Source organism: Eumetopias jubatus, unplaced genomic scaffold (genome assembly GCF_037043125.1).
Source record: "Eumetopias jubatus isolate StellerSeaLion01/CBP00866 unplaced genomic scaffold, mEumJub1_p1.0 scaffold_7, whole genome shotgun sequence".
Lineage (NCBI taxonomy): Eukaryota > Metazoa > Chordata > Mammalia > Carnivora > Otariidae > Eumetopias > Eumetopias jubatus.
This window is the reverse complement of record NW_028274813.1, coordinates 42,736,942-42,764,884: the sequence shown is the minus strand read 5'-3', so window position 1 is coordinate 42,764,884 and position 27,943 is coordinate 42,736,942. Positions and strand designations below refer to the sequence as shown.

The window sequence follows — 27,943 nt, the reverse complement described above, 5'->3', positions numbered from 1 at the left end:
TCTTAGTAACTTGTCTGACCAATGGAATACAGCAAAAGTGACATTCTGAGTCTTCTGAGGCCAAGACATTAAACAAAACTGAACAAAACAAAAACCCCTGCAGCTTCCATCCTGGTCTCTCATAATTCTCTAAGAAACTTGAGCAGGTCAAGTACCCTGAGAGTGCAATGCTGGAGAAGCCACATGTGACCACTCAGAGCAAAAGTTTCAGCTGAGCCCAGCATTCTGGCCATCTCCACCTAGCCATCAGACACGTAATGAAGGCAGCTTGAACCTTGCAGACCATCTGCCTGCTGAATATCACCAAGTGACCTCAGTTATGCCATACAGAACAGGAGAAACTTATAGCTGAGCCCTGTCCACATTTCTGACTCACGAAATTATGAAATATAATAAATGGTTTTGTTATATGCCACTAAGTTTTAGAGTAGTTTTGTTTTTGCTTTTGTTTTTTTAAGATTTATTTATTTATTTGAGAGAGAGAGAGAGCACGTACATGCGAGTGGGGGGAAGGGCAGAAGGAGAGGGAGAGGATCTCAAGCAAACTCCCCACTGAGTGCCGAGCCAGAGGGGATGGGGGTTCGATCTCACAACCCTGAGATCATGACCTGAGTGGAAACCAAGAGTCGGATGCTCAACTGACTGAGCCACCCATGTGCTCCTAGGGTAGTTTTTAACACAAAAGCAGATAACTGGAACAAAGATTTTCAAAATACTTTCTGAAAAATTAGTTTCTCTAATATGGATACAATTAACTTGCAAATCAAAGTAGAACAGCCAAATGAGAGAATTTTTAAAATGTAATTCAAATAGGAAACAACTGATTTAGGGCAAACATTTATATGGCTCCTGTATTTCAGGCTCTTCATATAATCTGCAATTCAAAACAGATGTGGTTTTGGCTTTTTTTCATTCTCATTTGGTCCTTTACAAGTATTTTTATATTCTTTATCAAAGTAATAGAATGCATATGGCAAAATGTATAATAGTACAGGACAACTTATAATGGAAGAAGTACCTTCCAACCTGCTTCTCCCCTCCCACTAGTCTCCTTTTTCAGGGGCAACCACTTTCAACCTTGTCTGATTTTGGTCCTTCTCATGACTACCTCTTTCAATAATAGGCCTCCAAAGCTACCTGTTGATTTATCAATTTAAAACATTATCTCTTGATGAATGAGGAGGGTAGACAGACAGAATGAGGATGTGGCTCATCACCACAATCCTTGCCTCCACTTCTAATTTTGAGAGTTGTCAGAGTACCTTGTCTAATTTTTGCTTTTGTGCCTTTAAGTAATATTCCTTTTTTATGCGCTATTTTAGAGTTTTGTTTAAAGAAATTGGTTCATTGACATTTTGAAGACTCCTGATAGACATCACACTCTAAAACCAACTACTTGTTTTTGCCAAAGGTCTGGAGCATAATTCACAAAATTTATGTTAGAAAGTAAATTGGTTTCAGGAGTGAGTTTAGTATGCAATTACAGTAGATCACCAGAAGGGATTTTGAAAGGAAATTTACTTTCATGCTGAAATCTATTTTCCTTGAGTATAAAACACCTCCCTATAATCCCTTAGATTACACCGAAGTAAAAAGATGCAGGGACAATGATGAGTTATCACATGCCAACTCAGGGTAATATTCTGCTTAGCATTCATTACAAAACTGTCTTCTAGATAACTGCTCCACAATCTCCCTTCCTTTCCATTTTTTCATTGAGACGTATCACATATAGATAAAAGAGTGCTTGAAAATGTTTATAAATAGTTTAAAGAATAATTATAAAGAAAATATCCAAGTAGCCACTGCCCAGGTCAAGAACAGAAGCACTGACAGCACAGTAAAGCCCACAGGTACCCCTCCCCATCACAGCTCCCACCAACCCCCGAGGTAGCTACCATTATCTCAACATCGGTGACGATTTTTTATTTTCTTTATAGCTTAAAACTTTACGGATAGAGCTCCAAACAATTTAGCTTAGTTTCACTATCTTTTAACTTTAAATAACTAGAATCATTCTCTCTGTACTATTTTATAACTGTTTCTTTTGCTTGGTATTTTTTATGAGAGGCATCCATCCTTTTCCATGGTGGTTAACTGTAGTTTGTTTATTCTCTTTGTTGTGTAGCAGGTTATTGTATAAATATACCAGGATTTATTTCTCTGTTCCACTGTTGAGGGGTGCTTGGGGTTGTTCCGATTTGGGGGCTCTTATGAACAGTAATGCTATGAACATTTTTTGTAACTGTCTCTGGCTTCTCGAGGTACAAACGCGGCATGGAATTGCTAGGATCCAGGCTCTGCAGATCTTTGTTTTTCCTTGAAAAACGTGTGCTTTCCAAAGTGGTTGTACCAATTTACACTCCTGCTAGAATTTCCATTGTTCTACACGCTTGCTGACATTAAATATAGTTGGACTTCTACTTTTGCTAAACTGGTAGGTGTGTAGTATCCCACAGGGGTTTTATTTCTCATTTCTCTGATGACTAATCAAGTTGAACACATTTTCATACTTTCACTGATAATTCTAGCTCAAATTATTTAAATATCTTATAGATTTTTGATACATGTAGCTAAATTGCCCTCTAAAATGTTGTATCAAATTACTTCATCACTAACACTCTATAGATATTAAATACCTTCAACAATTGGAAAGATTGAAAATGACTTTTTTTGGGTATTTATTTCAAATTCTTTTGGTTACTAGTACATTTGAGTGTTTGAAATTATTTTTCTAAGGTACTGTACAGGGACATTTGTGTCTTCTTGCATTGTCCTATTGTAGGTGGTTTATGGGATGGTATTCCAGGTAGCTAATTTCTAATCTAAAGTACCGAATCTAAAATTTTACAGGTATTGGTAAGATTAAGACACATCTGACTTTATTTTAAGTGGGATTTAATGGTAATAATGGCTTCTAGATGACAATTTTTAAGGCAGATTTCAGTGCATTAATGTCTGTGAAGCTGCTGTAAATGTTTGGGAAGAATAAAACAAAGGGGAGTGACTCCTGCTTCCAGAAAGATGGAATAGACACTTTTCCCTATTCCTCCTGCTAAGTACAAGTAAACATTATATGTAAGACAATGATAAGAAAACTAAAGGTGGAGAGAAGAAGGCAGACCAAATAGGAGCCTGAGAAGTTGAAGAACAACATGATAGTGAGTTCCCTGGGTTTTCTTTTTGCCTCATAGATCCTAGATTGGATGCTAGAGAAGCTGACAACCCAGAGATGCCGATGGGCACAGACCAAAAAAGCCCCAACAAAAGCATGTTCTTTCTGGTCAAAGGACAGGGAAAGGATCCAGACAGATACATTAAGAAAGTAACATCTCTACTATAGCCAAAAACCAAAGAAAAAAACAGTGGCCCCAGGCCCTACCCATTCTAGCGAAGACTGAGTACAGACCTAAACTTCCATCCTCTCCAGATGTCCCCAAATACCCACCAGGGTGATGTTCAAGGCTGAGGAAGGAGCCAGAACTTTCATCCTGGCTGGGTAGAAATGGGGCCTCTCTTCTCCATGGTGTCAGCAAAGTCCACATGGGGAGGCTAGACTTCCACCCTCACCCAGCAGTAATGAGCTGCCCACCCCTCTCAGATAAGGTGGTGTCAGATGGAGCCTAAAGGAGAGTCATGATTTTCACCAGCAGCCCAAAAAAGGAGGCCACTCCCTGCCCTGCCTCCTCCTCCTCACTGTGGTATCATCAGAAGCCACAGGGAAACACTAATAAGATGCTACTTGGCACCCCACATGCCCCCCACCCCGCCACCCAGCTAGGAGGTATCAGTGGAAGCCTAGTGAAGAGCTGGAATGCCCATGTCTGCCCAGCTGTACTGAGGAGCCATTCCCTAAGGTGTCCATAGAAGCTAGGTGCTGGCCATAGGTGCCAGGAAGACTTTGCTTTCCCTGGGGATCTAGGAGGCCACACAAATGATCTTATTTCCCTTTTGTTTTGCTCTCAAGACTCCCAGAGCCAAATCTGGTATACCATAGGCCCATACATTCATATATTTACTTTCCTCCAATCTGATATTCTATTTCCAATTCACATGTTCCCTGACCTTGAATTTGCATTATGTATAATACTGCGATGATCTTTGGATGAGTCACCTTCGCTTGACAACATTCTTCAGTTTTTCAATCAAACACTAATCTAGGTGTTTTTGTGAAGGTATTTTGTAGCTGTGATTGAAGTCTGTGATCAGTTGGTGTTAAGACAGGGCGATTATCCTAAATAATCTGGGTAGACATGATTCAATCAGCTGAAAGGCCTTCAGAGCAGAGCTAAGGATTCCCTGATGAAGAAGAAATTCCACCTGTGGACAGCCGCTTCACCCCATGCCCAAGACTTCCAGCCTGCCCTTCCTGACGGCCGGCCCCAGGGATTTCGTACTTGCCTAGCCAGCTTCCACAAACACGAGAGACAATTTCCTGCAATAAATTTCATAGCATCCATATATCTCCTACTACCTTTGTTCCTCTGGCTGAATCCTCAGTAGTACACTATATTTTTCTAGTTTATAGTATGTATTACAGTAGCTGTCTCTAACCCACTGTGGAATGAACCAGAGCATGTATAATAGGTACATGTTCCTTATATATTTCACTAGTCTCCCCAAGGATCAAGTTCAATGGTCATGCATTCCCTAATTTCCCTCCTAAACTCTAGTATTTCCTATCTTCATCCTTCCTGTTCTTTCTTCCTTGGTTCCATTCCCTCCAGCCTCCTGTACATCTTTACTTCATTACTGTCTCTCTCCAGGTACTCTCTTGGGTTACAAAAAAACTCATCTGACACTTCAGTCCCTATGAATTCCCATACTACTTCTCTCTTTCCCTTCACTGACACACTTCTTACCAATGTGTTCTATTTTCTCTTCTTCCATTTCCTCATTTCCTACCCACCACTGCCTGGTTTCCATATCTACTACTCTACTGAAACTCACCCCTTGAACTTTCAAGGTTCAAATACTTCCAACTCACCAAATCTAACTACAGCAGCACCTGCTAGTTGCATTCCAATATCCATTCTCCCCTTCTTCCTTGGTGATAGAATCCTGAAAAGCCATCTAGCTGCAAAGGTACATTTCTCAACTGCCTTTGCCCCTAGGAGTGGCCTGTTAATCAACTGTGACCAATGAAATATAGCATAATTGTGGAATGGCATTTCCATAACCTTCTTTAAAAGGCTGGGACATTCTCATCGCTTCCTATCCTTTCTCTTTCTTCCTCAAATACAGATGGAGCATTAGCAACCCATCATTGGTCAAGGGATGACCTTGAGGACTTAAGCTGAGTAGGATGGGGCAGGGAGATATAAGGAGCTCAGTTTTTTCCTTGAGGACACGAGAGAGTTGCCAAATCAATGTTGGACTGACTGCTTTGAGACCTCTACATAAGAAAATAAATGCTTGCATGTTGAAGACACTGTAGCAGAGTCTCTGTTACCAGCAGCTAAATGCAATCCCTAACAGGTATACCAGTGGTCTCTCATTGTGCATGTATCCATCCATTACGCCAGTATTTGTTAAGTACTCTTTTGTGCCAGTCACCATGTTAGGCATGGTATATGGTGCAAATAAGACAGGCAAAGACTGCCAGGTTTGAAATGCTGTTTAGACATATAAATAGGGAAATCACAGTGCAGTTATTTTCTTTTAAAAGCAGTCACTTAAAGGAAAGAATAGCAGTGTGTAGTTTTGGAATTTATTAGACTCTAGTTGCTACTTAAAATTTCAATAAAATTATTTTGGGAAAGGAGGCAGAAAGAGAAAAAATAAGTCTACAAATGAGCCCTGGCACACTCTAGTATTTGGAGGTCTGACAGAAGCGAAGTCAGGGCAGAGAGGCCAGTGATAGAAGGAGAGCCAAAGCAGTGTCCTCTCAGGGAAGCCTGGAGGAGACTGGCTCCCGGTGGGAGCGAAGCATCAGCACATGTCCTGAGAGGCAGAGTCGGGCACAGAGCACTGGCCCTACTTCATCCTCAAAGGAGATTAACCGTGAGCTAACGAAGCTTAAGTTTCACGGCCTGTCACTAGCACAGGTTCCTTCCAATGCCTGTACCTAATTTTGTATCTGCAGTTTTGTATTCTTTTGCTCAGATGATTCTCCAAATTGTATAAACTCAAGCCCCACAAAACCTCAATCTGGCCCTCCTCACCGTCCTTCCCTCTCTGTGACAACCTGACCACATACCCTTCACTGACATCATTTCTTCCTTAGCTTCTTGGGACACATGACCCTCTGCCACTGTTCTCTCCTCCTCTCCTGCCATTCCCAAAACAAAGATAAGGGCTAACACTTGACCTTCACCTTGTTCTCAATACACTATGCCCCGGTGAACTTACTCATCCTTCTCATCCCTACACGAGAACTCCCAAATTCCTACTTCCAACACTGATCTCTACTACCCATACATGGGCAAATAATTATGCCCTTTTGAAAATAATTTGCCATGATAAAAATGTATCTTTTTATAGAGCTCAGAAGCAAAAGATGAAATGGACATGCTTGGCTCAGTCAGCATGAATCATTGGCGTGCTCTTTCAGAAAAGAAACAGAAAGCAGCCTGTGTCAGCACGATGGATGTCAGTTTTTTATAAACCTAATCAGCAAAGTGACATCCATCACTCATGCCTTACCACACTGAGAGCTCTGGCCCCCACACCAGAGAAAGGATTACATAAAGGAAAGAATACCCGCAGTCAGGGGACCACTGGGAGCTATTTTAGAAGCTGCCTACCCGGCGGCCCCTGCCCTCCAGGAACCCCCAATACGGCCGAGAAAGTATTGTGTAAGTACCTGAGGAAGACTACGGTATTGCTGGCGCAACTGCCAACCTACGTAGGTGGATGTTACTCCACAGTTGAGACCAAGTGTTCCACTCAGAGTACTTGTGACACGTTTTAGATTGTCACTAATCTTTGGTGTATTTTGAGATGCATTCCACAGAGGATGGCCTCCTCCCCTTCCCCTTCAGAATAATTACTGTAATAATGTAAAATGTAAGCTTAAAAATCTTACTAAGAGCCTCGTGCTACGTGGTTGTCCTGTAGTCCCCGTTCTTTCTTGCCTGGCAGCTAACCATGTACAGCGTACAGCATCTCCGTTTCATTTGTCATGTTGTGTCAAAGCTCCACCGCAATCCCCCTGTTCATCAAAGTAGGCGACAACTTTAGCAGGATACGAATTATTGGTATTAACACAGAAACTCAAGTTTCTCAACTCACCGGTTGAGTTTTCCTCGTGGTACAAGGAAAAAAACAGACCAACTAGCGTATTTTAATCTCTCTGAAAGTAACTCAGCGATTTAACAATTCGCACACGGGCTTGTAATGAATCGTAGTGAACATGCGGTTGATGCGATGCATTGGCCTGCTTCGCGCACCGCGCGCACACTTCTCCGGGCTCTTGCACGGTGCGGCTCGGGCGCGCGTTCGCGGCCCTCCAGTGTAGTTCCACCCCACACCAGCGGGGGCAGAGGCGGTCCTGGCGCACCCCGGTTTGCGACCCCGCTCTGTCTCTGTCAGACCCGACCAAGTCAGTGTGAGGGGGGGTGGGGGGGCGTAGAGACGGCGGTCCCGCGCCCAGGCTTGCTTGCTTAGCAGAGGGCTCTTGCTCGTGGTGGGTGACTGTAAAGCACATTATCCCCCCGTGGGTCCCACCGCGTGGCGCGCTACCACCGAACCCCCGGCCGGCTGGTGCCAGACGGGCCGCGTCCTCTCCCCGCGCCCGGCGGAGGAAGGTGCGGTCCGGGGAGGGGGCCGAGGCCCGACCCGGAAGCCGCCGCTCGCGCTGCGCTCGCCTCTCGCCGGGGAAACTCCGGGTCGCCCGAGTCCTTGGGTCCGCCGCGGCCTCCTTCCCCGGGCCCCACGGGGGCCCATGGGTCTCCATGGCGACGGCGGGGGCCCGGCCGGGGGGCGGGCAGCCCGGGTGGGGCCGCGGCGCTCCGGGGGCCTTCGCGGCGGCGTGGCCGTGTTCGCCGGCGTGGCCGCCGTGTTCACCCTCACGCTGCCCCCCTCGGTGCCGGGGGGAGACTCGGGTAAAGTATCTCAGGGCCGCCTTCCCGCCCCTCTCCCTGGTGGGTCAGCTCGCGCCCCCCGGTCCGCCCGCCCGTGCTCCGTGCAGGGTTCTGCGTGCCAGGCCAACTTCTGTTTCCATTCCTGTAACTGGTGTCTGTCGTTTTCCGGCCCTGGAGAAGGGGCTTGCCGGTTTCGCCTGGTGGGACTTAGCCGACCTCTGCCCCTGGCCAGGGCATTTTCCGGGACCCGAGTTTTCGCTTTCCATTCCTTCTGAGCCCACAAATGTTCCTGAGTCCTTATTGTGTTCCATACAAAAGGAGTCACGGCGGTGGTGACCAAGTACCGTGGGGAGTGTTCTTGGGCGGGTAGAGACAGGACACACACGACCGACTACACAGCGACAGACCGTGGGAGGGAAATGTGGGATAGGTGGGGGCGTGGGGCAGCTAGGGCCTCCTTCAGAATGGCTGGCCAGGAAAGGCCTCCGAACAGGGTGTTCAGTTGAAACCTGAATGTTGAAAAGGAACCTGCCCCGCAGACTCTCAGGGAGAGCGCTTACAAGAGTGGAAGCCAGTTGTGGCTTCAAGCAAGCCGCTTCTGTTAAAAGTACGGACCACGGAAATCACAGGAGCCATTGTTAACGTATTTGTTATAGGCTTGTTACGTATTTGGGAAGAGGAGCAAGAGCCTGGTTTTGTTTTTGCTTTTGTCTTGCTGCCAGATTAAGTGACCATCCGATAATGCCGGTAGTGCTGTAACTTCTCGAGGTGAATCTATAGATTGAAAAAAAAGGAGTGTACTAGTCACGTCTTGCTTCTTAACAAGATGACCCCAAAGTTAGTGGCTTGAAACAACAGGTGTTTATTATCTCCCCTTCCCTGCGCATCAGGAATCTCGGTGCAGGTTGGCTGGGTGCCTTTCCTCAGGACAGGGTTGTTGTCACGGGGTGGGCGGGAGCTGCAGTCTTCTCAGGGCTCATCTTGGGAGAGGATTCGCTTCTCACCTCAGTCCGGTTCTTCGCCACGTGGGTCTCTCGGGAAGCCGACTCTTGTGAAGAGGAAGAGACGGCACCCTCGTCTGACACGGCTGTCATTTCCTAAACCTAGTCGTGGAAGTGATTGATAGACCACTGGCCTGTTTTATTCTTGACAGTCTGTAAATCCAGCCCACGCTCACGGGGGAGAGGATTATATAGTGAGAACGGCAGGAGTTGGGCATCAGTGGGGGCCATCTTCCGGGCTACCTTTCACGTTGAGGAGCCTTGATGTTCCTTTTACATACAAATCATTGCCTGCCTTCTTTCAAGTCCTATTGAACAAATAGGAGCAGTGTTTCATTAGTATAGTTGGGAATGGAGTTACCATGTTTCCAAGGCTTACGCTGAATAATGGAAATAACTGTAGTGTGAGAGTTTTGACAATGGAGAGCATTACTTAAAGATTGAGTAGTTCTGTACCTTAAAGAAAGAAGACATTGACAGTTACTTACCATGATTCTTTGAGCCTGAAGTTTTCAGATAGGATGAATAAAAATAACTAACACTTACTGAGCACTTACTATATGCCAGGCACTCTTCCAAGTGCTTTTCGTGGATTGTCCTTTGTTAACTATCCCTGTGAGGTAAGAACTATCAGTATCTTCCTTTCATAGCTGACAAAACTAAGGCTCAGCTGTGTCCAGAATTCACACAGCTAGAAAGCAGGGGGCAGTCAAGGAAAGAACTCAAGTAGATTGACTTCAGAACATACTCTCTTAACCTGTGCTCTAAGTTCTTTGTTAAATCCGTCATCACATATATAGTGTTATTTAGAGTCTATTTAAAATCTATGATTGGTGTCTTTATTAATACTGTTATTTTTTCCCAGTAGAATAAAGTTACCCATTTACATTGAGTTACCAAACTTTTTAGGTGTTCTGATTTGTTTAGTTTGATGCCAAATAGTGGTTGCTTCTAATATTTTGGTGTTCATTGTTAGGAATGATAAATAAACTTTTCCAAGTCTTGCCAGTAAAATTTGTATAATCATGTCTTTGATAATAATTGTTTATATGTTGAAAGTACTGTCCTCCTTGAATGTTGTGTTTATGAAATATTTTTATCAATAAACAGAACACATCTCAAAACCAGTATAAAGTATGTATTTTTCTTCTTGATAAGTCTTAAATTATACTCCATAGATCTGTCAAATTGTGTAGCCTTGCCAAAATTATTTCTTGCACTATTTGATACACAGTTGATTTATGGGCGGGAATACTCATGATCCTCTGGAGGAGAGTGTGGGGCGACTTCACATTTATTTGTTATTCTTGGGAAAAATAAAGTAGCTTATTTATGTGTTCATATATTTTAAGAATACTGTCTTTAACAGACTTGATAGATGAGCATATAATTGTGAAATTAATATAAAAAGTATAATGCAGAGGGAGCTGGTTTTTGTAAAGGTTAAGTATCCACTAACAGTTCTGAGCTTGCCACCCATTTGCATCTCAAGACAGAAAAGCTGTAATTCTCAAACTTGAATGTACCTCAGAATTGTCTGGGAAACTTGAGACCCAGTGCCAGAGGGTCTTAATATAGGTAGGTTTGGTCAAGGAATCTTCATTTTTAAAAAGCATCCAGGTAATTCTGGTGCAGTTTTAGTAGGACTTAAATTTGAAGAAGCCTTAGAGTAAAGGGTTGGGAGTAACAGCATCCAGGAGGCTCTTTTGTTCCCCCTTAGTCACATTTCTCTTATCTCTTTATCAAAGTCCAGTTTAAGAGTAATGTTTCCCTTTAGCTTTTTTCAAGGATACATTTATAGACTTTGAATAATAGCTATCTTTCCTATTTAGATTTTAGTTTAACATTTAATATAAGAGTAGGTGATGGAAGTTTGTCACATTCCCCCAATTTTTATACCTACAGAACTTAAAGAATAACATTATGATTTTTTAATGGTAAAAAGAAGTTAGCGAAAGTAGGCTATTTTTCTTAATGTTAAATGCAATTGTAAATACACTTTACATGGAGGAGAATAAATAGTGACTTTGAAAATTTGAACTTAACTGTGTTTCATCATACCTATAGAAATACCAAAAAAGCTGATTAAAACAGTTTGGGGACTGAAGACAAGCCTAATCCATCCTGGAGTAAAACTATAAAATGTCCTTGACAGTAGTTACAAAGGGAAGTTAGTTTAAATATTTTTAGGCCATAAACTATTTCTTTAAAAAGTCTCTAAGATGCAAAAAGTGCCTTTGGTTTCCAAATTGCTCTCGAATATCTCCAGAAAACTTAAAAGGTATCCTTAAGTAACTGACTTAGGAAAGCATTATCTGTCTTTGGGTGCCCTTATGGGGCTTCCATGAGGCAAGCAGTCATTCAGCCTAAGATAGGGGTATCTGAGTAGCAAGGATGATGATATGATTTGTCTTATTGTCAACCTCTGTGTGCAGGACTTGAATTAGTTTCTTTGTGGGACCAGAGGAGGGAAGGGTGGTGGTGTCTTGACGGTCCCCTGAAACGGATAGGTTAGTATTTTCAACTTAGAAAAGACAGAAATGAAAACAACTAACTAGAATATAAGGCAATCTAAACAAGTGCTAAATAGGTTAGAGCAGGTTCTATGGAGGAGGAAGAAGTGATTAATTCTGGTGGGGGAGGCTAGGGAGGGGAATGTATAAGGAAAGGTGTCACTGAGAAGGTGGCAATTGAACTAGGCCTTGAAGGATTTAGGGGAGAACACTGGGTGAGAAAATGAGTGATAAGAGGTGCAAAAGAACCATTCCAGAGGAACAGTGGGTAATCAGATTTGACTGAGGTGAGCATAGGTTTCATTGATACATGCCTTGTAAAGGGAACCTTGAAGCCTTTAGAGGGCTAGCCTGTCGTGCTGAGGAATCTGACCTTCATTTAGTAAGCAGAGAGCAGCCATTGAGAAATTTTGGATTGGTGATACAATCCAACCTGTTTTGGGGAGGTGGGGTGGCAAGAGGTGATTTCACTATGAAGAAGAAGTAGAAAACTGGTCAAAGTTCTTGCTGTCCTAGCCAGAGGGTAAAGATCTACTTTGCGGCTGCAACAGTAGAAAGTAAAGAAGCATTGATACCCATCGAAGGATAGAAAATGGACAGTAATACATTTCCTAATAAATACTAGTAACTTTCATAAACCATCAACATTGACTTCTTACATTGTCCTGTATTACAGTGCACAGGAATGAATCAGAAATAGTCCCTGTGCTCTGGATACTTAAAATACTAACAAATAGACATTGAATTACTGCATCATAATTTTAGAGATAATCGCTGATGGTGAGGAATTACAAAGGACTATGTAAATAATATAATGATTTAGTGGTTTGCAGAAATGTATTATGGTAATCAGAGCTTACCAAAATAGCCTGGAGCTAAGAAGTGCTCGCCAATTATTTAAAGATACCCGACATAATTAATGTAGAGAAGGTATTCAAATGCCAGTTTAGAGCAGAATGGTACATGTTATGGAATGTCTAAGCTTCAGAGGTCTGCACATTTTACATTATCATAAAGTTGCATCTTTGTAGATATCTTTATACTAAATTCTTGAGGGACATTACATCATATTACACTTACATTCTATAAGAGTTTTTGTATATTTGCAAGTGTGCACAACTTTCAGGAAGGAAAATAAGCACTTCTTAAAAACCAGAATTCACCTATGTTTCCACTGACCAGTTATTAAAAACTATCAAAGATCATTTGTTCAGTTAGACCTAAGGGAGAAAATATCCTTAGACTATTTCATGCTGTTAAATCTCTACAGATTTTATAGTTTTATCCAGTCAAATTAATGCAAAACCCCAGTGCAAGCATTTGGATTTTGAAAACTTTGGAGGAGTGTCATTTTCTAATAGTAATTATTGGTTTTACATTATTTTTTCACAGGGGAACTGATCACAGCCGCACATGAGCTTGGAGTAAGTATTAGTTTTATTGTTTAATCAATGCTCTCATTAACAGTTTTAGGAATTAAGAAAGTTTAATTAAGCATGGAGTAAAGTAGATTAATTTATTTTCAAACCCCAGTTTTTAGTAACTTATAAGTACAGTACGTGACAATTTACTTTAAGTTTTAAATCCAATTAAACTAAATTACAAAGCAAAGCCTTTACTATATATACAGTAGCTGGCTTATTATCACCCCAAATTTTGTATAAGCTATGGAGAATAAAATAAATCGGGTTAACAGTTTTAATAAGTTTATTATTTAATAAACTTTATTATGGTGCATGATCCCTTTAGGCAAGACCTTAGGACTGTCAGCATGGTGGTAATCCGATAGCAGTGTGGTCTTTCAACTTCCTAACCAATACGAAATTTCAGAACCTGCTTTATTTCAATAGCCTTTTAAATGACCCTAATGTACTGTGAACCCAGAGAACAAACTGCTTAAGAACTGACAATGAAATATGTCACCCTTTCTCTAGGTGACACACCATGTGATAGACGCTGCCAAATCCGCTAAAGAAAATATTTATTTGTATTGGCACAAAAGGATTACAATAGAAAACCGCTGTTCAAACATGTAGTCATTGCCTCTTAATCTTTATACTTGCCCGAGCAAAGGGCTACTTTGCAATTAAAGCCAGTGTGACTCTTTAGTAGGAGGTGAAAACCTTCTAACTCGCTGATTTTTTCCATAGGTTGCCCATCCTCCTGGCTATCCTTTGTTCACGCTGGTGGCTAAACTGGCAATTATACTCTTTCCTTTTGGTTCAGTTGCCTACCGCGTCAATCTTCTGTGTGGCTTGTTTGGAGCAGTAGCTGCGTCATTACTTTTTTTCACCGTTTTCAGGTAAAGTAGTTGATGAGTTAAAATTAATTTTGGCTAATTGGAGATGGAGCGTTCTGATGGCCTAAGTGCAGACATTAAATAAAACCCCAAAACCAAAACTCTTTTGTTGCTTGAATGGTTTTCCTAATCACTCCTGTGATTACACTTTCTTAATTTCCAGTAATTTCATACGCACTTTACCCCTCAGGTGATTACACAGTTGGTTGTGCTTCCTACAATGGAGTCAAGGTGTCACCAGTTGATTATCACAGTTCTCGGGTTAGGCAGAACTAATAAGGTTTGTCATTTTATGAAGATGCAGATGGGCCAGTTTAATTCAACAATATGAAGGTCATCTTATATGCACATGTTGTATACTCTTTGAAATGAGGCTGTTAACTAAGGAAATCAGTTTGGGATATGGTTTTGGTAAGGTTTCACGATTCCTAATAAGGTAGGCAAATTAGACCCCACATACTTCATTGATGGAAAGTTTTCTTGGTTCTGAAGGCTACCTTGCTTTTTAAAAAATGGGTCATTAGGATGTTGGTAAACTTAATTTTTCTTTGCTGCTTCTGTCTCCTTCATTCTTAACCAGTCTAACCTATGCCTAAGGAGATTATAGTTAAAAAATACAAGTTACACTTCCTGCAAAGGGAGAACCAAAATAAAACGCCTCTTTCAAAAACTACTGCAGTTTTTATTATAAAAACAAATTTTTGTATGTAAATATAGTATAATTTGAATAGACAATTTCAAATGCCATTTTTGGAGACTAATGTTTTTATTTGTCTTATTCATAAAATTGCCCTTTGACTAAATTCTTTCTAAATTTCCTTTTTAATTGTTTATGGAAAGGTAAAAGTTAACATTAAAGCTTACTTTTAAATTTATTTGTGGAAAGCTTTCAGATTCAAATGTTGTAACTGTTGGTCATTTACTACATTTGTATCTACATTATTTAATTCATTTTTATTTCAGTTACAGGTTTTCAGTAATAGCCAATTTTTCAGTATGAAATGTTGAAAATAACATCTCTGCTTGGATTGATTAGTATTATGAATACCTTCTTTTTCTAAATGATTAGAGTAATCTTCTTTAGAATTGTTTCTCCTGAGTCTTTTATAATTAAGAATTTGTCATTATTTCTATTGAGAGAAAAACTGATCTTTAACATTTTTAAATATCTAGGTTGAAATGTAGAACTACTTGTCTTGTATTGAATGTATGAATTAATAATCTTCACAAGACATTTAAGACAAAGGCATTTAAAGAAAATTAATACTTGTATTTATTTTAGTAGTTCATCTGTAATTTATTTTATTTTTTATTTTTTATCTGGATTTTAGAATATCATTTCTACAACATACATTTAAATGCTATGTGGCTATAAAAAGCTCTTATGCAAATAAAGTGATTTGTTCTCTAAAACTTTTCCATGCTTTTCAATATATAAATTGGTGATACCATTCCACATGAAAACCACTGTAAAAATCATACATAAAAATCTTTACAGAATCCAAATAGCTTTGGACAATAATTTTCCTTTGAGTTGTCTGTATTTTAAAATAGCTTTTATTATCATGCTTGATTATAATGGGTTTTAGATTAGCACACTTAACCTGTGATCTTTTTTTTTTTAAATACAGTCTTAATGGTAAATTTGTATATTTGCTGACATAGGCTTTTTAAATCAAAAACCCTTAATATGACTAAACTGGATATTTGAGTGGTTTTCAGAATGTTTTAGTAATATTGTACTTGGGAAAGTTGCTTTCTTCCAGAAAAGGGATCCAACAATATTATCTCCTACATACATTTTAATATGAAAATACTTCATTATTTTGAATACAAATAATTGACAAGGTACACGTCCTCTGGGAACAACCTAGTTCAAGTGGCAAATCTGTTTTGTCAAACAATAGACACCCTTCAGGAGAGAGCAAGCCATCTCTATGGTAATAGGACTAACAGTAGCCTATTGATTGAGTGGAAGAAGACATTATACAGTGTCAGCTGGCTTGTTACAATTTCATTTGTTGTATGACCTGAACTTAACCTTTAAAACCTTTCTTCTGTGAATATAAACCCAACAGCAGGACACAGTTCCCTTGCAGCCATTACAGTGACAGCTTTTTTCCAGCCCAGCGTCCGGTAAATGTGTTCCTTTACAGGTTGCCTCCTTTATCAGAATTCGTTGAGGAGACATTTGACTACTTTATTCATTGACAGGCCAAATCATCATTCCATTTTGTTGTGGAGTGTTGGAGGGTTTTGATCCAGGAAACAGTTTTATTCTTTCTCTCCCCCCATCACTTCAGAGAACATTACTGTACATGTAGGATTAGCGCTGACTGGTGTGCAGTAAATTAATTCTTTTAACAGGTTTAGGTTTTTTTCAGGTAATTGTTCTCATGGCATTCACTATATTTAGCTCTTGGGGTGGACATAAAGACCTTCTGTACCTTTTAAACAAAGATTGTATTTTAAAAGCAAATTTCTGTTTAAATGTGTTGATGTAAAAAGCTCCATTTTTTTCGGTAAACATGACTTAGGTTGAAAGAACAATTTATTCGTTGTTTCCAATTACTATGTAATTTTTGCTTTCCTTGCATCTTTCTCTTGCTTTTAAGAGCCGTAAGATGTCATCAACACTGCATTTTTTTGTCATTCTTTCCTAATGGTTGACAAGAACTCATGTATATTCGCTTCGCCCTAATGTAGAAAGCATGGGAGTAAAAGAGCACTTTGAAAGCTGTATGCGTCACTATACTTTATTGAATTAAAAATAGTAAGATTGTGGCAGTTGTTTCTATATGTATTTATGTATTGTCCCCTTCAGGGGTATTTTTCAGCATTCACTATGTGAAGGGAGTTTAATACATTTCATTTATATGAAACAGGATTCATTTTATTAATGTGTACATCTGTGTTTTTAAGAGTACATGACAGGGATTTGTAGGAACTGGGATTTTCTCTTTCAAGGCCATTGAAGTAAATTATTTTTAAGTTTGATGGTACGATATCTAAAGTGTCACCTTTGAAATTCGCAAATCCTGTTAATACAGAATTTAAAAAGTTACAGCTCAGGTAAGTCACTAATATGAACGGGATTTAGCATTGCTTAGTACTTGAATTTCAAACTTATTTTCTAAGCAACCTCAAACTAGGTCCTATATACTTAATAAGGAAGGAGCCCTGAAATCACTATCTCGCAACATCAACATGCTTACATTTCTTATGCTCTGGTATCACTAAAAGAGAATGGAGTATGTTGATAGCATTGTATAAAAGTTCTTTCCCTCAGGGAAGATTTCAATTGCTTATGATCTCAGATGAGGGCATATCTTGTATCATGTATTTTAGTAGGGTCCAGGGCAGGAAATCTACTCTCAATAGGCTTGAGAGTCAGCATATCCTTTCCAAACTGTCGTGGGCCAAATGTAAGTATGGAAGAATTCATTCAACAATGTTTGTTGAGGACTCTTGTGAATCGAAAGTAAAACTATTTTAGTTTTTATAATCAAAATTCAGTGTTTACTTAAAGAAATTAAGACAAAGTCACTAACCATTGAATAAACAGTTTTGCAAATATTTTTTTCTAGAAGGTACTGTCTTAGGAAACTTGCATTAAAAAACTTTCTAACACCGTTAACATTGTACAGTAAGAAATCAGATCTCTTAATGTCAACCAGGTTGCCTAGAATATATGAATATTAATGGTAATTGAAGGTAAAACTATACCTGCTCACTACAAAGAACCGACAACCAATTTCAGTGATAAATTTAAGTATTTTCTGGCAGATCCTTTTGTGCCAGTATTTTATTTATGGGGCATTTTATTTTTTTGTAAGTGATATAATTCTAAACATTATGCTGCTGCTAAAAATTAATTTGATTAAACCTTTGGAGGAGGAATACTTGATTTGGAGCACTATGTCTGCAATTCTTATAGTTCCAGCTAAGATTCCATTCAATAAAGAATAGGAATTAAAATGCCGTACCTTAGAGAATGTAGAATCTCCTGCTTAAGGGACATTTAGATTTTCCAGCTCAAAGAGTATTTTAGATTATTGCCATAGAGAAGAATGTCAAGCTCTTCCTAATTTCAGAGGTAACTATGCAGAAGTAACAAATAGTCACCAAGTTTTTGTAGTTGAAGAAGAATGGAAAGTACTGGAGTATTAATTTCCATTCAGGAGAATATCTGTCTTGATCCCTGGTTAATTGATCATATATTTCTCTCATACTTGTATTAAAATTGCATTGACTCAGACTGGCTAAGCATATTAAGAGCTTGGTTCATTTGCATTTTCTTCTAAGTAGAGGGACATATTAGGCTCAAATAGCGGCACTTCATTTTGAAGGGGAAAAAAGCAGGGCAAAAACTCTTTTTTAAGACTGTAGAGTCTTTTCTGACAGCTAGTCAGAGTTAGAATTAGTTCAAGGAAATGTTAATAATGCACTGCCTGGCCTAATCCCTTTGATATCACCAGGTATCCTCCTGTTCATGGGTTAATTGCTTTAAAAGCGAAGGCAATATTCTGAGCGGTGGGCCGCTTCACCTTTTCACAGCTGTTACCATTGAGTGACAACTAAATCCCATGTGTAAGATGAGGAAGAGCTCAATCTCCAATTGGGAGAAAATTTATGTAAACCACAATCCCTTCAGAATGTGCGGAAGTCATAGACTTTCTTGATTTACTCTGCTTTTCCCAGAAAGCTCTATTGTTCACTTTCCTAAGTCCCATCAACCCTTTGTAGCAGAATATCACAGAGGCAGCAGATAGCTTGAAATATATAAATGCTATCATAGCTCTGATTAATAGCAGTGCTTATGAGTCAAGTCTGATAACAGTGCAGCTCTCCACTCAATTTCAGATACTGCTAATGGAATCTGTCTTCTCCAATTGTAATATGAGAAGGCCTAATTTGCCATGGAGCTTGGAGCTGTCACCAGTAGGGGATTGTGGGGTCAGATGGGAGCTGCCAGGTTTTTGCCCTGCAGCTTGTATCTCTCACTTTGAATAGAGCAGCCCCCTGCCTGCCAGTTAGCTGATAGGCCGCTGTGGGGTTTATGCCACTATATACAATAGGAAAGGGCTACATAGGCTGACTTTATAATTGTGAAGCTAGCTCATATTTCCACAGCTACTGTGCTGCATAATTTCTAATAAGTGGTTTTAACAAATGTCAGATTATGAAAAGTTTCCTCAATTACAAAAACTTATAAAACATTCAGATTGCTAAATCTGTTTCCTGCCGAGATTTAGCCACTGGAACTAGTCATCAGTCATTACGGCTGTAATAATAAATGCATATATTTCTTAAAATTACAAATAAAATTCTAGATCATAACTCCCCATAGATGTGCTACTTTTCAAAGCCATAAAAACAGAAAGCGGTCTTCAGAAATTGAAGTATTAAGATATGCTTTCATAACTTTGCATGATAAGACTACTTAATATTAAATCTCTATTGTTTATTGAGTTGGTTAGTGTTGCCAATGAAAACAGTTTCATACCCTCATTCGGCTGATTTTAGTTATTTGGATCTTTTAAGTTTACCTGCCATACGTTTAGTGTCTTAATGTTTCAAAAAGTATGCAGCATCTTCTAAGTTTTGAGTGAAAAGGAACTTAGTGTGATGACAAGCCAAGGCCAGGGCCTTTGAGAACAATATGCTGGAATGTACTTTTTAACCATTCAGATTTGCTATTGAATACAAAATAACGCTATCAAGCTTGAGTTAACAAGGTAATTTGAGGTCTTCTGTGTCTTTAAACATTTTGAACAAAATATGAAAATTTGTAATTTGGGAGTTATTTTAAACCAGGCTGTGCTTTCAGAAGAAATTGCATCCCATTGTGCAAGTTATTTGGCATACCATGAGAACTTAGTAAAAAAAGTAAGGTGTATGATGTTGATTCTTAGAAAGCCCAGGGTTTTTTCTTTTGGACAATTAGGTAGAAGCTGATGAGATATAATAAAAGGAGTTGTTCTAAACCTTGAGTAACTTTATTATTTATTGGTTAATGCATAAATCTGAATTTTAATGGGAATTGTGTGATTTTATCTTATTTTCGGAAGCTATTCATGATCTTACTCCCTCCGTGTCAGTTGTGTTTTTTTTTCCCAATGTTATTTAGTGGTTTAAAATCAGGAATAATACTTTGTACTTTTCCTTTTAGTGTATTGGTAGTTGGTATTTATGTAGCTGAAACTTCAGGCCAGAACCAGTTTTCCTTTTGATTGAATCTCGTGAAATAGAACACACCTTGGGAGAATTTTATCTGGAGTGAAAGTAAATTTTTATAAAATGTGGGAAAAGGGATTATTTGCAAGTTTATTAAAGGTGGAAGTGTTTTACATTTTTTTAGGTGTAGTGGTGGCAGCTTCCAAGATGTAACTTTAATATACCATGCCCTAAATGATTGACTTATGTTGATTAGGTCCAAGCTTTAAAATTAACAGGAAAGTTTAGGTTCTACTGTTTTCTAAATGGCTACTGGCTATAATTTGCCAACAGAGTATCTGGAACATATTAGATGCTCAATGCGTATTTGCTGCCACTGGGTTGAGTGAACTGCCATGGAAAGAGAGGCTTGGCAGTAGCTAGCTTCCCAGTTTGACCTTTCTCCAGGTACACAGAAGAGATAAATATATGGGTGTTGATTATGTGATTGAGGCAGAAGGTAACATTTATATATTTTCATGAACAAGACCCAGAAAGATAAGAACTCCGGGAGGATGGGGTGGTAGCTTTGCTGTTGTGTCCTGCTTTACCTTACTTCCTCCCTGTAATCCATTACATTTTTTTAGTCATCAATATGAGTTGACACTAATAGTAATTTATTTAATAATCAGTCTCAGAGGCTGCATTGTGGCCTGCTTACTCGATCCTACTGCCTTCAAGCAGGAGTTTGCAGCATAGAAGGAGGGCGGTGTACCCTCCATGTTGGGTCCTTTGCATGCAAGTAACACTGAAGACAGATACATTCGTGAATTTTATGAGGCACGTCAAATGTGTGTTCTGAGAGAATTTCAGGTTTCTGTTATTTGCCTTTTGATTGAGGGTTAGACAAACATGTGACTACACATGAAAATCAAATACCACGTAGTGGAAAGAAAAATATACCTTATCATCAATAGCAAACCTGTGTCAATGGTGCAAATTGTAACCTCCTGATTTATCCATTGTGTCAACAGATGAGGAGTATTCCATCAGTGAGAAAACTCCTGCACAATCAGTCCCTTTCCTAGGAATCTTATCTAGGTTTCATGGATTTTGTGGACCAAAAAGAAGGCAGTTATGTATTAACCATAGAATTCTGAGCTTCACATTCTTTAGGATGATCTTAATCCTTACCCCATATTCCTTACCTCAGTGGAGAATTTTTGTTATTTGTGTTATCTGGGTGAAATTTTAAGTACTTTACCACCCTTCCCATACTGTCTGTCATACTTTTGGTGTGTCTTTCTCTATTGACTAACCACTGTGTTTTACTAGAATGTGAACTACATGATGTTAGTGTTAACCCAAGCAAAAAGCAATTAGGAGGATTTACTTACTGCAAACATACTGGAAAATATATTTTACGTGTCACATAAAAATATTTACATAAAACATACTTCAATGATTTTTAGATTATTTGATATTATGAATCATCTGTATCATTGCTTTATGCATTAGTATGAGCCCTTAAATTCAGCATACCTCTCTCACAGTGTAAAAACTTGATTTTGATTGTTAGTACTCAGATATAACTATCTTTTACAATATAGTGGTTGTGTTATTAAAATGATCGCAGTAATGGTGCTGTAAGTATGCGATCATTTCTTCATATAGCCTCATAAGATGTTATCTTCTATAAGTCAGGTTAGATTCTATTTTTTTTTAAGATATTATTTATTTATTTGAGAGAGAGACAGAGATAGCAACAGAGGGCATGAGTGGGGAGGAGAGGAGAAGCAGGTTCCCTGCTGAGCAGAGAGCCTGATGCGGGGCTAGATCCCGGGATCCCAGGATCATGACCTGAGGCAAAGGCAGACAGATGCTTAACCAGCTGAGCCACCCAGGTGTCCCTAGGTTAGATTCTAAACATACGTTTTTCAGTCAAAGAAATGTCTTTTTTGATCTCCTTCTATGAGGCTTTATGAGAATCAAATTAAGAATGGAAAACATTTTTTCTCATATTGTATCTAATTCATCGTAAGTTGTCCTTAAGTTAAAATGGAAAATAGTTGAGACTATTTTACCATTTATTCTTGAGTTCTGGTGAAAAGACTTCTTATTTTTCTTCATAACCTCATTTGGATTTCTCTTCTCTTTTTTGTTGAAGTAGTTTCATCAGTGTCAGTAGAAGAATGTGTATCTTTTAATTTAGTGAGCTCATTTTAAGATGCCACTTTAGCATGTTAAGTGTAGATAATTAAATTCACTAACTCCTTAGTTGCTTTGTAAAAAATAATAAGCATGTTTATTCAAAAGAATAAAATGAAAATGAAAAGTAGGACTCTTGGATTGCCAAGTGAAAACAGAATGGTGTTTTTGATTATGTCATTTTCATTTGGAAAAAAAATCATCAGACTGAGTCTATGCGTAGATGAGAATTGTTTTGCCTTATTTTGGAGCTGCTTACATTTATAGTCCATCTGTATATCTGACTTTATGGATGATGCCAAACAGCTCATTTTGTGGGCTCAGAACAACCATTTCATTTAAAACTCATGCTTAAGGAATAATGTCAGATTGGACATTCCTTCCACGTTTTTAAAAGAAAGATTACTTAGCCAGAAATTTGGATTACCAATTCACTTAACAGTACTGCATTCCTTAAGGTATATAAATAGTATTTCCTTCTACTTACCTAATTTAACTCTGCATCCCCTCACCCCCCGAAATTATAAATATCTGTTATAGCCTTTTCAGGAAAAAAAAAAATTATGGAGCATGTGTTCTGGTTAGAATGTATTCCCCAAAAGAGATTACAACTAACTTGTCTAATCGTTCACTCTGGAACACCCTTCATTGAGAGGGATATTTGGCCAGTCTCATAAAATAACAAAGACCCCAGCAATCAGAATAGACGATGGACTCATTGGAGGCTATAGATATTCTGTGGATTCATACAAAAACACTTTTTTTAAAGATACACATAAACAGATAATAAAAGGATTTGTTCAGTCATCTTGTTTGCTTAACATGTTTAAAAATTAGATTTGCCTTCAGACATATTCATCAGTGTGATCTTTACAATATCACTTAGGTAAATCTGCACATTTAATGTCTTCTATCTCAGACTTGCAGTGACTTATTGATATGGGTGGTTCATTGATATTTGGCTCAGTAAGACATAAGAGGAAAAATCTGAGGTGTTTTGTTTGAAATTTCAGAAAGCCATGAGAAAATGTAAGGGACTTTGTTTACAAGTCAGTATGCAAAAGGCAGTTATGAGTAACTATAAACCTGTATTTTCTCATTTCCTTTGAAGTATGTATTTCATAGACAAGGAATAAAGTAATATAAAATTATTTTAAATAAAGTATGATTTCTGTACTCTTGCCAAAAGAATATTTAAACACTTGAATTAAAGTACGGGGTGGAGAGGCACCTGGGTGGAAAAGTTGGTTAAGCCTCCAACTCTTGGCGGCTCAGATCCTGATCACTGTGGTGTGCTTGCGACTCTCCCTCTCCTTCTGCCCCCTCTCCTGCGCTCCCTCTCTTTCTCTTTCTCTCAAATCTTAAAAAAAAAAAAAAAAAAGAATGGGGTAGAAAAATCATTATTCCTTAGTTTCTGTAAGATATACCCATATGGATATCACTTTATTTTAAAAAAAATCAATGTAACAAAAATTAATGTAATAAAAATTAATCTAACAAAATCTAAACAAATCCTTTAATTTTTCCCTCAATCTCGTGGGTTACTAAGACACCACTTTTATAATAGTAAAGCACAGCAACAATAAAGGACATGGTTCTTCAACAAAATTTATCCCAATACCAAACCATCTTTTCTTTCAGTTTTTTTGGAATTAAAAAAATAAAGAATAAATTCTAAATAATGGCATAAGTAGCTTTATAATAAAGCATTATTTGGAAATGCTTGGACTTGGGTCAAGATAATTAGAAACCTTTGTTATTTGAAAAGCATTAAAAACTAAAGATAAAGTATGCCTGAAATATACAGGTGGAAAAACATTTAATTTTCAAAAAAATCAAAAGGCTTTTGTAGGGACACACACATATGTATGTGAAGTGAAATTGACTTATTTTTAAAATGCATGAATGTGCTGAAATGGCTATATCAGTAGTCAAAAAATAATTCTGTTGGCTTTGTAATTCATTATTTAGAGGATTTTAAGTTCCCTAAATCTGATTTCCTTACTATGTTTAGATTAGGTTATAGTTAAAAATTTCTATTCCTCGGGTTTGCAAAGTTTTAGAAATATAGAAAAACCTGTCTATTCAGTACCCATTTAATACATTTAATAGAGTCTAGAGAAGGGGCAAACATCCTGGTCTTGGTGAAAATACTTCAAGAAAAACTTCTTGTGGGGTGCCGGAGTGGCTCAGTTGGTTAAGCGGCTGCCTTCAGCTCAGGTCATGATCCCGGAGAGCCCCAAGTCCTGCGTCAGCTCCTTGCTCAGCAAGGAGTCTGCTTCTCCCACAGCTCATGCAGACGGGCGCTCTCCCTCTTTCTCTCTCATAAATAAATAAAACCTTACATAATAAAATTAAAAATAAATAAAATCTTAGAAAAAAAAACTTGTTGGAAAAGTATGCCTATGCTGAGTTGGAAACACCAACTCAGGGGGAGTCACCCCCATAAAGGCAAAACAGTATTCCTTATCTGCAAAAAAAAATGCTGCAATGGAGGAGAGACAGCTTGTAAGTACAGGAACTTACAACTCATTTAGTGTTGCTAGAACACAAACTATGAGATGGGTTATATCAAAAAATGAAGCCACAAGTAGGCTGAGACCAGATCATAAAAGGTCTTGTCTGTTGTAATGAGGAGCTTGTAATAGGCTTTTTTTTTTTTTTTAAGATTTTATTTATTTGAGAGAAAAAGTGTGTGTATGCAGGGGAGGGAGAGGGTGAGAGAATCTGAAGCAGACTCCACCCTGAGCACAGAGCCCAACATGGGGCTCGATCTCACCACCGTGAGATCATGACCTGAGTCGAAACCAAGAGTCAGAAACTTAACCGATTGATCACCAGGCGTCCCTGTGTTATGTTTTATAATCAAAGAGGAGTCATTATGGGGTTGAAGGCAGCAAAGTACAAGATCTTCACTCTGGTGGCAATGGTGGGCCTAGGGCTGGAGGCAGACCACATACAAAGTGTTGAGTTGGTGTGAGCCTAACAGCTGAGGTAGGGCAGTGGCAGTATGGATGGAGAGGAGGATGAGTTTTTAAAATGTTTATGAAGTAAGATTGGCAGGATGTGATATGTTCGACAGGGAGAGGGGCCAGGAGCTCTGATGATGCCTCTTAGGTTTCTTGGGTAATTAAACTCGGTAGATAATGACAATCACTAAGACAATACAGGAACAGGAATCATTTAAGGAAGAGGAGAAATTAGTTTTGCACGTGTTGATACTAAGGTTCAGTGGGGCGCCAAGAGTTGGAGTGGCTTTGTGGTGAGGCACAGAACAGTCAGTTGGAGATCTGTCCATTTGAGACTAAGGGGGAGGTCGCGCTAGAGACAGATTCGGTTACTTAAGTTTGTAGTTGGCAGCCGACATCAGGATAGTGGATAAGGCCACCCAGGTAGGGTATGTAAGAGTGAGAAGAATTGCGTGAGAATGAAATCTTGGAAACACCAACTTTAAAGGAGGTGATGGTAGGAGAGGAGCCATTCAGAGAAAACAGAAGGAAGATCCAGAACCACAGAAGGAACACCGGAGGGATGTGGAGCCCGGCTTAACTCAGTAGAGTGTGCTTGGGGCTGGGACCAATCCAGCAGAGAGGTCCTGAGAGCCTGTTGTATTTAGCAGTTAGATGGCAATTAGGTGCTATTTGAATAGAACGCTCTGGTGACAATGGAGCATAGAGGCTACAGATGTGGACAGCAGGAAGCTAATACTGAGCCTTGCCATGATCCTGAACTGTCTTCGTGAAGTCATCTTTGAATTCAGCTGCTCGTTAGTCATTTATCTCTGTCTCAGTAGGGTGAAATGAAGCAAGCTCAGATAATGTAATATGCCTTGCACAATATAATGAGACTGCCTACCTACAGAGTCAGTGAATGAACTGAAGAACTCCAGAGTCTTCAGAAAGTCCTCACGGCTTGGGGTACCTCGGTGGCTCAGTCAGTTAAGCAGCTGACTTTGGCTCAGGTTGGGATCCCAGGGTCTTGGGATTGAGCCCCACATCGGGCTCCTCATTCAGCAGGGAGTTTGCGTCTTCCTCTCCTTTTGCTCCTCCCCTCTGCTCGTGCTCTGTCTCTCTCTCTCTCTCAAATAAATAAAATCTTTAAAAAAAGGAAAAATAAAAAGTCCTCATGCTTACCACTGCTGACATCATCCTTTGCTTGTCAGCAGATCACAGACTCAGCTAACAGTGTGCTGATGTGGGCCCTCACCTCTCCTTGTTAGGTTGCATATGGTGTCATGGCCCTGGGCTGCACACCTGTCTTTCTATAGAGCATTCAGCCTGCAGACTTATTAGTGTATGATGTACTGCTTGTCTTTTGGGACAAATACTTAGTTTTAATGAAAATCTTACGATTTTTGAAAACAGCTTTATTAAACCCTTTTCCATCACAGGCTGCCCTCAACCAACAGAGTCCAGTCTTGTTTAACTGGCCTGTTCCTTCCTTTAACAGTTCCAGTCCCCTTCCCCAACCCACTTTCCACTGCCTGGCATGACTTTAGCTTTCAGTTCACTCATTTCCTTGATGCCTCTACCCTTGTCTTCCATTTGACTGAGACCTAGAAGCTTTGCTCATCCTCTTTATTGCCTTCATCCAGCCCCCTGCTGCTTTGCTTTCTTCCCTATCCAGTCTAGGCCCCATGGCTTATTATAAACTCCCTTCCCTCTTGTCCCGTCCTACCTGTGTAGCAAAGCTGCCAACCCCGGCTCTCTCCAGTCTTTGCAGGCCAGCTTAGGCTGCTTCAGACCTCTCCACAGCCATGCTGACAGATCCTGCCACTCCATATCCACCGTCTCTGCAGCCTCAGCAGAGCAGTACTGCTACCTACAAATCCTTGTATGTATCCTTCAACTTGCGGAGTTTTTCCACAACAGATGTTTTGCATTTTCTTTCTTTCTCTTAGTCTACGAGTCGATACATATTACATGGTCAGTAAATGTTAATTGATTCTGAATCTTAGCATAAAGCAAACTTAAAAACTATGTTAAAATATGTGTGTTTCAATGGACATTCATAGTTTAGTAAAGGCTGCTGAAATCAATGAAATTCATACAAGCTTAGCTTATATACAGCACTACATAAACCCCAAACTGAAAAGTAAAATGATGAGGCCTCCAAAAAGTTTTCTATTCTACATATCCTATGTATGGATGCACACATAACTTTTGTTCTTAAACATACTGCCCTCTCTTCTGTTTTTCACAAAGCTATGACCTCTTCAGCATTTATTTTCAGAATTTGCTCACACAGTTTGCCTTGAAACCTTAATAGGAATAACAAAAAGGGAAGGCAGTGTGTTTCAGTCAGGGCTCTTGGGTGCAAGCAATGGACTCTGGCAGTGTTTAGCAGGAAAGAAATGTATTAAAAGGAAGTTGAGAAGAACTCTACAATAATACAGAGGACAACCTAATTTTTAAATGGGCAATGGATCTGAATAAACTTCTCCAAGGAAGACCTACAAATAGCCAATAAACACTTGAAAAGATGCTTGATATCATTAGCCACAAACAATATGTATTGTATTGTATTGTTTTTAACCATTTAAGAGTAAGCTGCATGGATGCTATCCTTTTACCCTTAAATGCTTCAAGGTGTGTTTCTTAAAAACAAGCACATTCTCTTACATATCCACAGTGCAGTTCTCAAAGTAAGGAAATTATCACTGATACAACATTGTTATCTATGGAGGTGATTCAGATTTTGCCAATTGTTCCAGTAATATCCTATTTAGCAGAAGGAAATTCG

The 27,943-nt window shown here is 39.2% G+C and overlaps 1 protein-coding gene across 3 annotated transcripts in view; it reads left to right on the top strand.

The window, feature by feature from the left end:
* The first annotated feature begins 7,797 nt into the window (after nt 1-7,797).
* TMEM260 (transmembrane protein 260) overlaps nt 7,798-27,943 on the top strand; it is a 65,264-nt gene continuing 45,118 nt past the window's right edge. For 2 of the 3 annotated variants that reach the window (XM_028112208.2, XM_028112141.2), the window contains exons 1-3: nt 7,798-8,045; nt 12,931-12,962; nt 13,689-13,840. In XM_028112208.2, coding sequence (XP_027968009.1) covers nt 7,886-8,045; nt 12,931-12,962; nt 13,689-13,840 — 344 coding nt within the window. In that variant the 5' untranslated portion in view covers nt 7,798-7,885. The remainder of the gene's footprint in view (nt 8,046-12,930; nt 12,963-13,688; nt 13,841-27,943) is intronic. The other variant, XM_028112073.2, reaches the window with a different exon arrangement.